The sequence below is a fragment of the Anolis carolinensis genome, chromosome 1, assembly GCF_035594765.1.
Source record: "Anolis carolinensis isolate JA03-04 chromosome 1, rAnoCar3.1.pri, whole genome shotgun sequence".
Classification (NCBI taxonomy): domain Eukaryota; kingdom Metazoa; phylum Chordata; class Lepidosauria; order Squamata; family Dactyloidae; genus Anolis; species Anolis carolinensis.
In genome coordinates, this window is record NC_085841.1 from 310,995,835 (window position 1) to 311,012,355 (window position 16,521).

The window sequence follows — 16,521 nt, forward strand, 5'->3', positions numbered from 1 at the left end:
GACCAAATCCAGTTTAATCGAGGTAGGGCTTGTGTACCCACCAGTTTAAGCATCCCCTTAAGGCAGTGGTTCTCAGTTTAAGCATCCCCTTAAGGCAGTGGTTCCCCAGATGTTTTGGCCTTCAACTCCCAGAAATCCTAACAGCTGGTAAACTGATTGGGATGTCTGGGAATTGTAGGCCAAAACACTTGAGGACCTACAGGTTGAGAACCACTGCCTTAAGGGATCTCACAGGTAGAAGTACTTAAGGTTGTGGCTCGGTAAGAGTGCTTATGTCAGCCTTGTTCCCAAGGGGCAGAAAACCCACTCAGGATATGTTGATGTGTGAAACATTCTTTCAATGCCATGGATTAAAAAAATTAAAAATATACTTTACATGGTCTCAAAAGAATAAAATACCATATGCTTGAATTAAAACACAATTGGTTGCATATAGGCTGGGCCCTTGTTATTTTTATATTTTTATTGGTGGACTAAAGTTAAAATACTTCATATACTGTAAAACATGTAACATTAAATAAATGTTATATCTTAAATATATGACTGCAAGAGAACACTTAGAATGGTATTTAGTGCTGGATTTGGTGTAGTAGAAATACACACTGTCATACCCAATTTTTGCCCATTCTGTTCCACCCACTACAGCCCTCTGTAGGGTATCTTCTCCTCTTCTGAAAAATCCCCTTCAAAACAGAAATACCTAGATTAGGGGTTAAGTGAATGGTTGGTATTACTGAAAACTGGATACCGTAACTATATGAATGTCATGCTTTTTACTAATGCCAGGAGCCCAATTGATATAATTATATATCCACTAACATAAATAAAGAAATAATCGTTTTAAATTCTGCAGACAATAACTAATTACAGTTTCGAGTTCTACAATGCCTCAATACTTAACTTTGTCTATGCTTACTTTAATTGAGTGAAAAAATTAACAAAAACAAAACACCAATCCAGAGGTCTAAAGAAACTTCCTGATGAAGGTTCTTTTCTTTTATTTAGAAAAGTAGTAGATAAGATAGGGGCATGAGTCATGCCATGGTTAATTATATTATGCACTGGCTGGGCAGAGTGGATAGAAATGCATTTTTCTCTGGCAGTGATCAATTTACCTGACAGGGGAAAGGATGTTGTTCTTCAAAAAGTATATTGATGGCCAATTTTGAAATAAGGAGTCTGGACACATTAAGTTGGAGGTAATAAGAGCAACTTTATTTGACCTATTAACTGGGGGGACGGACAGACTTGCTAGAAAAGGAGAGTAAAATGGGTGGGGTCTCAGCTGGGGCAGGTGTCTACCTGATATTGTTGCAAAATATAAAAATGTATCATTGTTTTACCCAGCTCTGATTCTATGACATACAACTATTTCTCATCCTTAAAAATACAAGTATCCCAATTGTGCAAACTGCTCTATTTGTAGCTGCTCCATCCCTGAATGGTGTAGGCACCTCTTTCAGACAACAAAGTGAAGCATCATACATATGATTATTTTTAAAAAATTATTAAGCAACAAACATCACAATCCACATAAAGAAAATCAACTGACCTACACTTCCTAAAAGACACTGAACACTCTGTGCACTGGCATCTGCTTAGAATAGGACCAAGAATTAGTCCAGCTCCGGAAAGAATATGAAAGGAAGAAAAAAAATCACTTATCTAGTTATTTGATCTCTGCCAAAATGTCTCTTAAAACATAAAATGCTAATTATCTTAAGCAAGTCACCTAAAATAATCAGGCGGACATGAAGATACAAACAAAGCTTAAGCAAGAAATAGAAAGCATCTGTCTAGTAGACTTCCCACAAAACTCCATAATTCACTTATCTGCCTTCTAAGTAGTAAGATATATTGGCAACAGAAACGAATTTTGGCCCCAGTTTACAATTTGACTGAGGGAGTACAGTAGCATTCAGGAGTCCCAATGTCTGGAAAAAAATCCTGCTCAGTTTCCCATGCCCTATAAAGTAAGCCTCCAAGAATCTCAAAAGGGAAAGGATGTGCAGCTTCTTGCAGCCAGTCGCCCATCAGGATGTTAGCTGTAGCTTAGTACTAATTCCTGTTAGGTTTCCCATAAATTAATGGCAATCATATAAGACTGCAATGTTGAAGAGAGTAGAAGAGAGAGAAATAAGACAGAATGAAATCCAGATGTTGTGTTTTCTTTAAAGCTATTGACAATTTACTGAAAGCCTTGAATTAATAAGGACATGAGCTGAAAAGTAAGGAGCTGCAAGAATAGCATCATGGGTAGTAGAATGTAAATTTCACATTGTTTTTAAGATTCACAGATGTTTATGCTAGTTTATAAAGAATACAGAAGCTGTGCCAACTTAGGCTCCTTCTCCCGTTTGCATTTCCTTCCTGTTTTATTTTTAAGCCTGCTTCTAGGCTATGAAAGACTACACAACTTTTTCCAATACATTTGCTACAGAACAAAGATAGCAAACTTAAAATACAGAGTAAACTACTGAACTAAAAGATTTCCCTCTGTTTTCTTCTATTTTATATGTTTTGATACTGGCCAGAGAACTAAAGCACTTCTAATATTTTAAACTGCATTGCCACCACAGTCACTTGGCATCAGCATAATTTCAGTTCCACTCACATGGTAAGAGTAACGAAGGACAAAACCATACCTAACTTTTATTTATGGCTGGGGATTCCCTTTGATGTCATCACTAGTTGATATTCTCTAGTGGCAGAAAAATAAACAGCTGTAATTTGTTGGTTCATAGTCTTAGTCCATTCATTGTACCTGCTCCAAGAGGGGCGCAAACCTCAGGAATATCGTGTGGCAACATGTAAATGAGTTCCTGATTGACTTAACAAATCAGTTTGAATATACACAAAGGAGGGGGTTCAGTAAAGACCATTTATTTATCGTGTCAGAAGCAAATAGAGGGTACAGTTATCATGTATTTAAAAACACAAAGAAATTGAGAAAAGACATTGAGTAATAATGAGAAATAAAGGCATTGAGCAATATTGAATGATAAACAGTACAATGGGTGAAGTCTCTCTGGCAATTTGTGCGCTGATCCTCATCAGCGGATATAAGTGAAAGCTGGAAAAACTTCTCAATGGCAGCAGAAAATACATCAGTGAAATGGGAATTTTTCAATTGCTAAATATTCCATCAATAGAGTCAGTAAGGATCATATCTATGGGAATGGGGAGTACTTTTAAGTGTGTGCATTAAGCACCTCTTCCTCTCACCCTCTGTCCTACTGCGATGAAATTATGCAAATTGGGCATATGCATTTAGGTGTGGTTAGGCAGATATTCCAGGGTACAATTTTGGGAGAAATGAGAGATGCAGCCTGTTTGGCTCTTTAGGGCTGCAGAATCTAGAATCTGCTGGCATTGCGAGATTGCAGGAAAAATGTTAAATAGAAATTTATGAATGAAATCCTGTGATTTATGAATGAGTACTGGAAAGTGAAGTGGACTCTGGAGATTCACGAATGGGGGAAACTCTAGAATGGGGGAACTCTGGAGGTTCACAAATGGTTCCTATTGGAAAGAGATTGTATCAAGGAGATTGGGGGTGTTTAGCCATTTACTTCTAAGATGACTTTCCCCAGGCAATATGGTTAGTAAATAGATCATACAGATTTCATCTGGTGTGTAGCTGGTCTGCTTCCCAGGGTGTTTTGATGAACAAAGAAAAGGGTAAGGCAGAGGAGGCAGCCTGCTGGACATTGCAAAGCTGTGGTTTTGTCAATTCATGGAGATTTATATGATTTTGTATAATTCATATTTTATTATTAAATATTATTTAAATTATTAATTATTATTTCTCGATAATAGTAGGAATAACAAGGACAAAATATCCTTCTATACCTTCATTTGTCCTATAAGGAGACTAGAGGAACATTTTTCCACTTTTGCCATCCTGGACCAATTGAGGCCAAGGAGGAGCCATTTTAGGTTAGGAAAAGGCCTTTTTAAAAATTGGGAATGGTTTCACTCATTTTCTGGTATCAAACATGTCTTTCTTGAAGCTAAAATTGCCCAGAGCACCTGGAAACAAGATGAAAATACTCCCTACACAACCAAAGAGCATTTGAGGCAAAATTTTGTACTTTTATGGGGATGGAGTGTAACCTTCTAAAGTCTCCTGGGTAGTTAATGTGGCTTCATACTAAGTGTTCCAAGTTCACTGAGTAAGATTTAATGCTGAAATTGTTACTTGAACAATCAACAAATCTGAAACTGTATTCTTTTTTTATACAACACTATCTCTATTTTACAAACAATAACAGAATCCAACCCAATTTTTTGGTGTCTTAGTTTTTATGCCTGTCCCTGGGATTATTTGAGGTGCTGATTCAGAAAACTGCATTGGATAAACACATCAGCTCCAGCTTCTTAGATATAGTTAGCATGATTTTCTATGGGCAAACAGATAAAGACTGCTATATGGCATATGTTCTGCATCTCAAAAATTAAAGCTGATGGGGGAAACTGTGATCTTTGGAATCAATAGATCAAATACACCCAGAATAAGGTCTAATATTTGAGGCACAAAAATGTGTGTTGGTCAGTATCACAGTTATTTTGTTAGATCTGCCATCCTTTCAGATGCCAAAATTAAATATAAAATATACCTTTATGTTTCTGACTTTTGCCACTTTGTCTTCAACTTCTACAATTATTCTTCTTCCTTCTGCATGCTCTCTGAAAATAATATGAAAACAAATAAATAATATAACAATAAAGACATAAAAGCACAAATAATGATAATCAATATAACCCAGCAAGGATTTAGAAGTTTTTGATGCTTCATAAACACAAGGGAATTAATCATGTATTTAATTTTCCTATTCAAAGGGATTATTCTGGGAAACACTTACTCCAGAGGCCTCATTCTCAAGGTTTTTCTATACAGTATACTATTATTTAATAATTCCTTTGTAATACTAATTTCATATTAATTAAGTTGGTTCATAGATCTATCAAAAATAGCGGAAGAAATTAGAACGTAAATGGTGCAAGAAACCTGATGAAACATCGAAATCGGCTCTCGAAATACATTAGAAAATCTACGAAGCAGCCACCAGAGAGGCCAAAAAGAATATAATTCCTCACTGATAGCTTCCGCCAGATCTTGACCTGCTCAAATATTTAAAATTGTTTGTAACATCATAAATCCAACCCATCCAGCCAAAGATATGGCCAGTCAAGATATCACAGCAGAGACTTTTCAGAACTTCATAAGTCAAAGTTACTTCATAAATAAGATCAATCTGCTTCGCAAAGGGCTACCTCCCACAGAGGACACATTGAGGGAACTAGAGGTTCTCTGGCCATCTAGTGATAAACTCCTAGAAGTCTTTGTGCCATTAGAAATGGAAGATCTGGAAAAGACTATAGCTGCAACAAGACCAACTACCTGCTCCCTCGACCCTTGCCCCTCCGGGTTGGTTAAGGAGTGCTGGGAGGGACTATGAGATCCCTTAAGGAACATCATTAACAGCTCCTTGGAACAAGGAATTTTCCCAGAGTGTCTTAAAGAAGCAGTGGTTCAAACTCTTCTGAAAAAACCAAGTCTAGACGCCGCCATACCTAGTAACTATCGCCCAGTTTCAAACCTTTCATTTTTGAGCAAGGTGATTGAACGGACAGTGGCGAGACAGCTACAGCAATTCTTAGATGAGACTGTGGGCTTAGACCCCTTTCAATCAGGCTTTCGTTCAGGTCATGGGACAGAGACTGTCTTGGTAGCTATTACTGACGAAATTCGTCGTCAGTTAGACCGAGGCGGATCAGCGCTTTTGGTACTCTTGGACCTTACAGCTGCATTCGACACCGTGGACCATGACTTGCTGATCCATCGATTGGCTGTGTCCGGTGTACAAGGCTTAGCTCTTAAATTGTTCAATTCGTTTCTTCGGGACCGGAGACAGAGGGCGGAATGGTTAGGCCAAAGCTCTGAGAGCTCCTGCCTTTGCTGTGGAGTTCCCCAGGGTGCTATCCTTTCGCCCCTGTTATTTAACATCTACATCCGACCACTTGCTGGACTAGTGCGGAGCTTTGGCATAGAGTGCTACCAGTATGCAGATGATACCCAGCTACTCTTGCGTCTTGAACCTGGGACAACCACAATTCCTGAGAACTTTAAGCTGTGTTTGGAAGCAGTGATGAGTCGGCTGCGAGTGAATAGACTAAAAGTGAATCCCGCAAAAACTGAGATACTCTGGCCCGGCCAGCCACCAGAGTTAATCCAGTCACTGCCTGATCTCGATGGGGAAGTTCTGGTTCCGTCTGCTACTGTTAAAAGCCTTGGGGTTGTGTTGGACTCAATGCTGACGATGGAGGCCCAGATCACTGCCATAAGTAAGCAAGCCTTTTTTTCATCTTCACCAGGCAAGGAAATTGGCATCCTACTTTTCGACAGAAGCATTGGCAATGGTAATCCATGCAACAGTCACCACTAGGTTGGATTATTGTAACGCTTTCTACGCCGGCCTTCCAAAGATAAAAACCCAGAAGATCCGGATGGTCCAAAATGCAGCAGCCAGGCTGCTAGCGGATCATCTATAAGATCCCATATTACACTGATTCTGAAACAACTGCATTGGCTATCAATAGAACATTGGATCTCTTACAAGATACTGATCCTGACATTTAGAGCTCGAAATGGCCAAGGACCATTATATCTTTCCTTTTTTCCATCAGCGGTCACCTCGATCCTCTCAGGAAAATCTCCTATACATACTGGGCCCTAGGGAGGTACACCTGAAAGCTACAAGGCGTAGAGCCTTTTCGACTTATGCTCCAATTCTGTGGAACTCATTGCCTCCATATATTAGAGCAATGTTGGAATTGCGACCTTTTGTAAAAGCGCTCAAGACTTGGCTGTTTGGTTGTGCATTTAAATAAATCAGATCTAATTTGCCAAATAGTCACTGTTGAATGTTTTTATGTTGAATGTTTTTATATTGTGGAATGATATTTTAAATTGTAAGTCGCTCGGAGCACTCTGGTGGAGAGCGACTAATTAAGAAATAAAGTAAAGTGAAGTGAAAAATAATACTCAGGTACACTGAACTAACAGAGGAGGTAATTTATTTAGCTGGATGCATACCAAACATTTATAGAATACATGGTAACTTTTAAAGCTGGAACTAAAGCATGTAAGCAATAGCTATCTCAAATTGACTGATACTGTAAATATTCCTTGTATAAAGTCTTATCTACTACAAAGGCAAGTTGTGTATGTATTCTTCTTAACCGGAAGGGGGGCATTTTTGCTACAAAGGGGATTGTTTCTGTTGCTTCATACAGAACACCGTCAATTTCATCACGACACAGTCCTCCCTCCACATTCATTGGTGTAGGGGCACGGGAGCCTCGCAAACACCAAAACCACAAATAATAACACTTTTTTGGGGAGCAATGAGGGAACTAGAAATATCTAGTTTCTCCAGTATGTGTATGGCCAACTTTCAATGGATTGTACTGAAATACCTAGAGATAACATTTTAATCAAATTGATGAATAATCAAATCTGCAAAAGTCAAATCCACAAATGTGGAGGGCTAATTGTACACCTAGAAATATATCAGATGCTTATTTTAAATAGGAAACTGTGGTATAAAAGGAACTATGCATTTATTATTACATTTAGTTTGAACCACAACTGCCTTGTGGGAATTCCTGCTTTATTTTCCAGTCCTCTAATTCCAATTATTGATTTCATAGTCAGGATACAGAAGAACAACAAACTGAAATTTAGAAGTGAGCTGATGCTGTTCGACAGCAACCACCTGTCTAAGACCCCTTCTACACAGAAGAATAAAATCCCACATTGTCTGCTTTGAAATGGTATATATGGCAGTGTGGACTCAGATAATTCAGTTCAAAGTAGATATTGTGGGATTTTCTGCCTTGACATTCTGGGTTTTATGACTGTGTGGAAGGGCCCTAAGATCTTAGTGAACCAGTTACCCTGCTTTGATTTATCTCAACAGTCCAAACAACAACATGTTACCACTAACAGTGAATTCTGTTAAGCCTTTTGGTATGCTTCAAAGTAGAACCTGTATTAGCCTGAAGCTTTTCGCCTTTCCTCCATCCCAATTTTAAAAAGAAAGGAGAAAAATTGACCAAGCTATAAATGTTCACGTTTGTTTTGTTTTCCTTTCCCCTTTACAAAACAGATTTGGAGCAAACTGTAATAACCAACAATTATGTTTTATCTTTGGAATGAACGAGAAGAAAAGCATATGTTTGGCAAGATTCCAGGAGTCAGTTTGATAGAAGCAATATTTTTATAATTTAGTGGGCAGACATCTAACTCTCCACAGGCAACACGAGCCTTGGCTTTTTTAACCTACACACACTTTGCCCTTCATTCAGAAAAGACACTTATAAGCACAAGCTCCCCTCCACATACATCTATATGTTGCATGTAAAATTCCTCAGATCCTCGCCCTAGATGGAAGGAAAAGAGAAGTTGTCTCATGGATGTTTGCTACAGGATGTAATAGTCAGACCAGCTGCTCCCCTTAGGCACAGAAAAGAATGCTAGGATGTGCAAGATAAAAATAGAAGAACTTGCATCCCTCAGTTATGGAGCTACAGTTTACCTTTAAGCAAGTCCCTGTTTATGGGACCTAACAGGGTCTCTTCTTGTATGACAGCCCAACTGATAATAATTTTGGCCCCAAAACCTGCTCTCAACTTATACCTGAGGTCTAGTTATTAATGAGTATATAAAGTATACTAGCTGTGCCCGGCCACGCGTTGCTGTGGCTTAGTCTGGTGGTGTTGGTCAGTCTACATTAGGTTGTATTGATGCTGTGACCTCCACCCTTCTTTATACTCACATTAGTAGTAGTATTTGAAGTCTGTTACCTTCTTCAATTTTTGTGTTGATTGATAATTGCTTGAGATCCCTGTTGTCTTTGGTTTGTTGTTAATTGTAATGTCTGATTCTGCTGAGTGCGGTTTATATTTTTATTGTGGTACAATAGTCTTTTCTTTTTTTTTTTGCCTGTGTAGGTGTTTATTATTATTGTTGTTGTTGTGATTATGAAGGTTGGATAAGTTAGATGCTACTGTATTGTTTTTTGGAGGCCCAGTTTAGCACTGACTGGCCTCTCAGCCTCAGTGCCTGGCTGTTTCTTGCCTGTGATGGTGTTGATTCTTATTGTTGTTGTTGTTGTCATTGTTATTATTGTAATTGTTTTTTTGGAGGCCAAGTGTGAATGTAGGGATTGGGGAGGTGGATGAGTTGTGTTGTCAAATGTTGTATTTGTTATAGTCACAATGCGTTGTTGTGAGTTTTGTGGGTCTGGATTGTGGTTTTGTGGTGTGGTTGTGTTGTTACAACTGAGAGGCAAGGCTTTTGTGTTGTGTTGTGAAGTTTTGTATTTCTGGGTCGTTTAGTTGTGTGCCAAGTTTTGTATTTCTGGGGCGTTTAGTTGTGTTGTTATAGTCACGATGCATTGTTGTGAGTTTTGTGGGTCCGGATTGTGGTTTGGTGGTGTGGTTGTGTTGTTACAATCGGGAGGGAATGCTTTTGTGTTGTGTTGCCAAGTTTCGTATTTCTGGGGCGTTTAGTTGTGTTGTTATAGTCATGATGCGTTGTTGTGAGTTTTGTGGGTCCGGTGTAGTTTTGTGGTGTGGTTGTGTTGTTACAACCGGGAGGCAAGGCTTTTGCATTGTTTTGCCAAGTTTTGTATTTCTGGGGCGTTTAGTTGTGTTGTTATAGTCATGATGCGTTGTTGTGAGTTTTGTGGGTCCGGATTGTGGTTTTGTGTTGTGGTTGTGTTCTTACAACTGGGAGGCAAGGCTTTTGCGTTGTGTTGTCAAATTTTGTATTTCTGGGGCGTTTTGTTGTGTTATAGTCACGATGCGTTGTTGTGAGTTTTGTGGGTCCGGATTGTGGTTTTGTGGTGTAGTTGTGTTGTTACAATCGGGAGAAAAGGCTTTTGTGTTGTGTTGTCAAGTTTTGTATTTCTGGGACGTGTAGTTGTGTGCCAAGTTTCGTATTTCTGGGGCGTTTAGTTGTGTTGTTATAGTCACGATGCGTTGTTGTGAGTTTTGTGGGTCCTGTGTGGTTTTGTGGTGTGGTTGTGTTGTTACAACTGGGAGGCAAGGCTTTTGCATTGTGTTGCCAAGTTTTGTATTTCTGGGGCGTCTAGTTGTGTTGTTATCGCATGATGCGTTGTTGTGAGTGTTGTGGGTCTGGATTGTGGTTTTGTGGTGTGGTTGTGTTGTTGTAACCTGGAGGCAAGCCTTTTGCATTGTGTTGCCAAATTTCGTATTTCTGGGATGTTTAGTTTTGTTGTTATAGTCACTGCGCCCGCAACTTTATCCTTTTATATATATACTAGCTGTGCCCGGCCACGCGTTGCTGTGGCTTAGTCTGGTGGTGTTGGTCAGTCTACATTAGGTTGTATTGATGCTGTGACCTCCACCCTTCTTTATACTCACATTAGTAGTAGTATTTGAAGTCTGTTACCTTCTTCAATTTTTGTGTTGATTGATAATTGCTTGAGATCCCTGTTGTCTTTGGTTTGTTGTTAATTGTAATGTCTGATTCTGCTGAGTGCAGTTTATATTTTTATTGTGGTACAATAGTCTTTTTTTTGTTTTGCCTGTGTAGGTGTTTATTATTATTGTTGTTGTTGTAGTGGTCATGAAGGTTGGATAAGTTAGATGCTACTGTATTGTTTTTTGGAGGCCCAGTGTAGCACTGATTGGCCTCTCAGCCTCAGTGCCTGGCTGTTTCTTGCCTGTGATGGTGTTGATTCTTATTGTTGTTGTTGTTGTTGTCATTGTTATTATTGTAATTGTTTTTTTGGAGGCCAAGTGTGAATGTAGGGATTGGGGAGGTGGATGAGTTGTGATGTTAAATTTTGTATTTGTTATAGTCACAATGTGTTGTTGTGAGTTTTGTGGGTCCAGATTGTGGTTTTGTGGTGTGGTTGTGTTGTTACAACTGAGAGGCAAGGCTTTTGTGTTGTGTTGCCAAGTTTTGTATTTCTGGGGCGTTTAGTTGTGTTGTTACAGTCACAATGCGTTGTTGTGAGTTTTGTGGGTCCTGTGTGGTTTTGTGGTGTGGTTGTGTTGTTACAACTGGGAGGCAAGGCTTTTGCATTGTGTTGCCAAGTTTTGTATTTCTGGGGCGTTTAGTTGTGTTGTTATCGCATGATGCATTGTTGTGAGTTTTGTGGGTCTGGATTGTGGTTTTGTGGTGTGGTTCTGTTGTTGTAACCTGGAGGCAAGCCTTTTGCATTGTGTTGTCAAATTTCGTATTTCTGGGATGTTTAGTTTTGTTGTTATAGTCACTGCGCAAACAACTTTATCATTTTATATATATAGATAGATAGATTGCAGTAGCCATATCCATTTCTGCTGGCGCAACCTTATTACTTTCTTCTGATTTAGATCAATAGAGAAAAAGAATAGAAAGATTGTGAGCTGTGAAGAAGTCAAAGTTTTATCTTGAGAAGTTCATTGTGTTCCTTCTCTTACTGGGTAAAGAAAACACTAAGAAACTACTAGGTATATAAAATTTCCAAAAAAGATACAATTCAAGGTGGAAAAACAGAATGCTGATTATGGAACCACTCTCAGATGCCTCATTAGTTCTATCCACAGCAAAAACAATTTGGGATTTTTTCCTGCAAAGAAACTTCAGAGCTCTGTCCCCCTTTTATTAGCATTTTTGGTGTTCTTGCTAAAAGAACTGAAAGAACTGAACTGTGTTGTTGCTTATTCGTTCAGTCGCTTCTGACTCTTCGTGTCACGACCCAGGCTGCAGAGCACCAATAACCATACACAGAGGCCAGAATCTATCTAATATCTTTATTGTAGGATTATATAAAGTTAATAAAAACTAGTGTAGAAAATAGTCCAGAATTAGACCTTTCAGGAAAGGTCAGAATTAGTCCAAAAAAGCAATGTCCAATAGGAAATATTAAGGTCCAAAGTTGTAATCCAATAACCGAAACACTCACTTTGCCAAGCAAAGTGAGGGGAGATGACAAGGTCCTTTAGTCCATGAAACTTGAGCGAGGCTAGGAAATAACTTGATACTTGAAACAAGGCTTGAACGTGGAACAAGGTAACTAAGAACAAGAACAAGGTCCGTGGAATAACTTGATAAATCCGTGGAACAAGGCAAGGATTAATCCTGGGAAACAAGGCAAAGTCCGTAGATAAACAAAGGCTGGGAAGCAAGGCGAAGGCTGGATAGCAAGGCAAGGCTTGAGCAGGAGCGAGGCTTGAACCGGAGCGCGCTGTCCAGACGCAACTCGCTCCGTAGGCTGACGAATTGACTCCGCGAAGTTACTACGCGGGTAAAACACCTAAATAGAGTCTAGCTTCCCGCCGAAGCAGTTCTCTGGGAATCAGAACCGAAAGCTAACTCTGAGACCAGATGTGAGACTCCCCAAAGATTCTCACGAGAAGCAGTCTTAATTGGCCACATTCTTAGCTGCAATCCTCGCACTCCTGCGCGAAGCTGAATCCAAACTTCTCTGTTGTTTACAAAACTCCCGGCGCAAGAATACGGGAGAAGTAGGCTCTGGGCTTGTTTGACATACTTCTGGGAGACAACTTTCTCGCAGGTGCAAGGTTCCCAGATCTGCCTGGGAAAGATCTGGCTGAGAGGAATCCAGTTCAGACTGGGAAGGTAAAAAACCCAAGTTTTCATCTTCATCAGGAATTACAATGTCCTGAGCAGGACTACAAGGCCCATGGGTCATCACACTATCCCCCTCCTCAAGGCCCCTCCCAAACTGGGGCCCTCTCCCCGAGGCGCGAGGTCGCGGTTTGGTGGGATAGGTCTGATGAAAGCGACGGGTTAGATCAGGGGCATGGACTGTGGAGGCGTCTTCCCAAGAGCGTTCCTCAGGGCCAAAACCCACCCAGTCAATGAGATATTGTAGGCGGCGGCGGTGAAAGCGAGAATCCAAAATGTCCTCAACCTCGAACTCCTCCTCCCCATTCATCAAAACAGGAGGGGGGGCCGGTTGGTCTGTATCAGGTCGCACACCATCCGCCGGAAGGAGCAGGGAACGGTGAAACACTGGGTGAATGCGCATTGAACGCGGAAGTTGGAGTTTGAAAGTCACGGGGTTTAATTGCGCCACCACTGGATAGGGACCAATGAAACGGGCATCTAACTTCCGGCAAGGGCGGTGGGAGGGCAGAAAGCGAGTGGACAGGAAAACCCGATCTCCTACCTTGATTTCAGGGCCCGGCTGGCGATGTTTGTCAGCGTGGCGTTTATAGTCCTCCTTGGCTTGGTCCAGTTGCTGGAGCAAAAGTTGTTGCACCGCTGTGAGTTCCTGCAGCCAATCCTCTGCTGCGGGAACCTCTGAAGTTTCAATGACAGGGGGAAAGAAACGTGGATGGAAGCCGTAGTTTGCAAAGAACGGCGTTTCTTTTGTAGAAGCTTGAACTCCATTGTTGTAGGCAAACTCAGACAGTGGTAACAGAGAAGCCCAATTGTCCTGTTGATAGTTTACATAACAGCGAAGATACTGCTCCAAAGTGGCATTGGTGCGCTCCGTTTGCCCATCTGTTTGGGGATGATGAGCTGAAGATAAGCGAGAGTCTATGCCCAATAGTTTTTGTAGTGCCTTCCAAAAACGAGAGGTGAATTGAGATCCACGGTCTGTGACTAAACTCTTGGGCAATCCATGTAGTCTGAAGACATGTTGAAGAAATAGATCCGCAGTTTCCTTGGCCGTGGGGAGGCCTTCGCAGGGAATGAAATGGGCTAACTTGGTGAATAGGTCCACCACCACTAAGATCGTAGTGAATCCACAGGAAGGTGGTAGGTCAGTGATGAAATCCGCGGAAATTATTTCCCATGGGCGAGATGGGGTAGGAAGGGGGTGTAAAAGCCCTGAGGGCTTCTCCCTTCGTATCTTGGAGCGCTGGCATACTGGGCAGGTGTTGACATATTTTTCCACATCCTTGCGGATCTTGGGCCACCAAAAATCCCTTAGGATCAAATGCATAGTTTTAAATAGTCCGAAGTGTCCTGCTGGTTTGCAGTCATGACACAGACGAAGCGCTTTTTCTCTGCCCGGTCCGGGTGGGATATAGACATGATTTCTATAGCAGAGCAGCCCATCTTTAAGCGAAAAGGGGAAATGCAGACCTTGGCGAAGTTGGTCCTGCGCCCAGGCATCTGCTTGCTGACTAGCCCTGATTTCTTGAGCACAGATGGGTCCTGGAGTAGGGGAAGTTGAACCAATGGGAATGGATTTGGTGTTCCCCACCGTGAGCGTGGCAAAGTTCTCAGGTTGTAACAGTTGGGATTCAAAGGTCTCCTTGCGTCCTGCAGCGTATTCCGGTTTACGTGACAGGGCGTCTGCTTGCTTGGTTTGGGCTGGGGTCACATAATGGATCTGGAAGTTGAAACGTTCAAAGAATAAAGCCCAACGTTGCTGCCTCTGATTTAGTTTGCGGGCAGTTCTTAGATGTTCTAGATTACGATGATCAGTGTGGACTTCAATGGGAAACTTGGCCCCTTCTAGCCAATGTCTCCAAGTTTCAAAGGCTGCCTTTATGGCCAGTAGTTCTTTTTCCCAAATGGTGTAATTCCTCTCTGGTGTGGTTAGTTGACGAGAATAAAAGGCACAGGGGTGGAGGTGATCTCCCACCGGTTGTAAGAGTACAGCCCCAATTGCCACATCAGAGGCGTCCGCTTGCACCACAAAAGGGGTTCCAGGATTTGGGTGCTGTAGAATTGGCTGGGAGGTGAATAGTTTCTTTAGTTGCTGGAACCCTTTCTCTGCTTGATCAGTCCAGCGGAAAGGCTGCTTTCCACGGATGCAGCTAGTGATGGGGTCGGACCAGCGGGCAAAATCTGGAATGAACTTGCGGTAGTAGTTCGCGAACCCCAAGAAACGCTGCACCTCTTTCTTGTTAGTTGGCGCCCGCCATTCCAATACTGCTGAAACTTTGGCTGGGTCCATGGAAAGCCCTAGAGGCGAGATGCGGTAACCAAGGAAATCTACCTCTTGTAGATCAAAAGCGCATTTTTCCAGCTTGGCATAAAGTCCATGATCCCGCAATCGTTGTAACACCATTTTGACGTGGTTCTCATGTTCTGATTGTGATCTGGAAAACACCAAAAAATCGTCCAGGTAGATTATCAAGAACCTGTCTAGATAGTCCTGAAAAATGTCATTGACAAAATGCTGGAACGTTGCGGGGGCTCCGCATAAACCGAAATTCATAACTCGGGACTCAAATAATCCGAATTTGGTCTGGAAGGCGGTCTTCCACTCGTCCCCTTCCCTGATGCGAACTAAGTTGTAAGCCCCCCGAAGATCCAGCTTGGTGTAAACCTTGGCTCCTCGAAGCCGATCCAGTAGATCCGAGATTAAAGGCAGGGGATAGCTGTTCCGCTTGGTGATATTGTTCAATGCTCTGTAGTCCACCACCAAGCGTAGTTCCCCTGACTTCTTCTTCACAAACATCACTGGGGAGGCGGCTGGGGATTGAGAGGGTCTGATGAACCCCTTGCGAAGGTTTGTCTCTAGGAATTCCCTGAGAGCTTCTTGCTCTGGCTCAGTCAGGGAGTAGAGATGCCCTCGCGGGATCGGGGCCCCCTCCACCAAGTCAATGGCACAGTCATAAGGTCTATGTGGGGGTAATTTTTCGGCTTCTTTCTCATTGAATACATCCCAATACTCGGAGTACTTCTTTGGCAAGGTGATGATGGGCTCGGTGTCTGTGGCATGGCATACCTTGGCTACGAGGCAATGGTTTTGGCAGTACGGTGAAGCAAACTGCAGTTCTCTGTTGGACCAGGAGATGTTAGGGTCGTGGAGAGTCAGCCATGGAATTCCCAAAATCACAGGGAAATGGGGGACCTCGGTAACAAAGAAGGAAATCTCTTCCATATGTTCCCTTATCCACATCCTGGTGGGTTCCGTCCACTGACTTACGGGGCCCGTCTTGAGGGGACGGCCGTCTATGGCTTGCACCACACGGGCATTCTTGAAATCATGATATTGTAATCCCAGAGAGTCGGCATACTCTCTATCGATGAAATTGTTGGTAGCTCCAGAGTCTATCATGGCGTGGATCATGACGGGTCCCCTTTTTGCTGACCATAATGTGACCACGAGAAGGAACAGGACCCCGGTTGGCGGCTCTTGGATGGATTTTTTGACCGGGTTGGCGAGCCCCTCTACACCCGGTCGTTGGCTTCCCCCGCCGGCTGTGTGCCAGTCGGCTCAGACGCCTTCGTCTCCGTGGAGGACGCCGCCGCAAGACGGGCGGCAGGCTTCCCTTTGGCTGGGCACTCTCTGGCGAAGTGGCCCCCGTTCCCGCAGTACCAGCAGAGGTTTAAGCGTTGACGACGGGCCTTCTCGGCGGCATCTAGTCTGGGACGCACATTGCCCAACTGCATCGGCACCTCCTCGCCTCCTCTGGGGTATGGGGTTGGCGGTGGGGGTCTCCACACCGGACGTGGCTGAACGCTGGCGGGAGCGGGGGGTTTTGCCCCGGCTCTACTGCCCTGGCCTC

At 42.4% G+C, this 16,521-nt stretch overlaps 2 protein-coding genes across 4 annotated transcripts in view; one reads left to right on the forward strand and one right to left on the reverse strand.

The window, feature by feature from the left end:
* Positions 1-16,521, forward strand: part of lrrc57 (leucine rich repeat containing 57) — a 156,674-nt gene that overhangs the window by 110,366 nt on the left and 29,787 nt on the right. The window lies entirely within an intron of this gene.
* The window catches only part of stard9 (StAR related lipid transfer domain containing 9), a 124,277-nt gene that overhangs the window by 100,203 nt on the left and 7,553 nt on the right, over positions 1-16,521 (reverse strand). For all 3 annotated transcript variants that reach the window (XM_062968126.1, XM_062968125.1, XM_062968127.1), the window contains exon 2: positions 4,620-4,689. In XM_062968126.1, the coding sequence (XP_062824196.1) occupies positions 4,620-4,689 (70 nt within the window). The remainder of the gene's footprint in view (positions 1-4,619; positions 4,690-16,521) is intronic.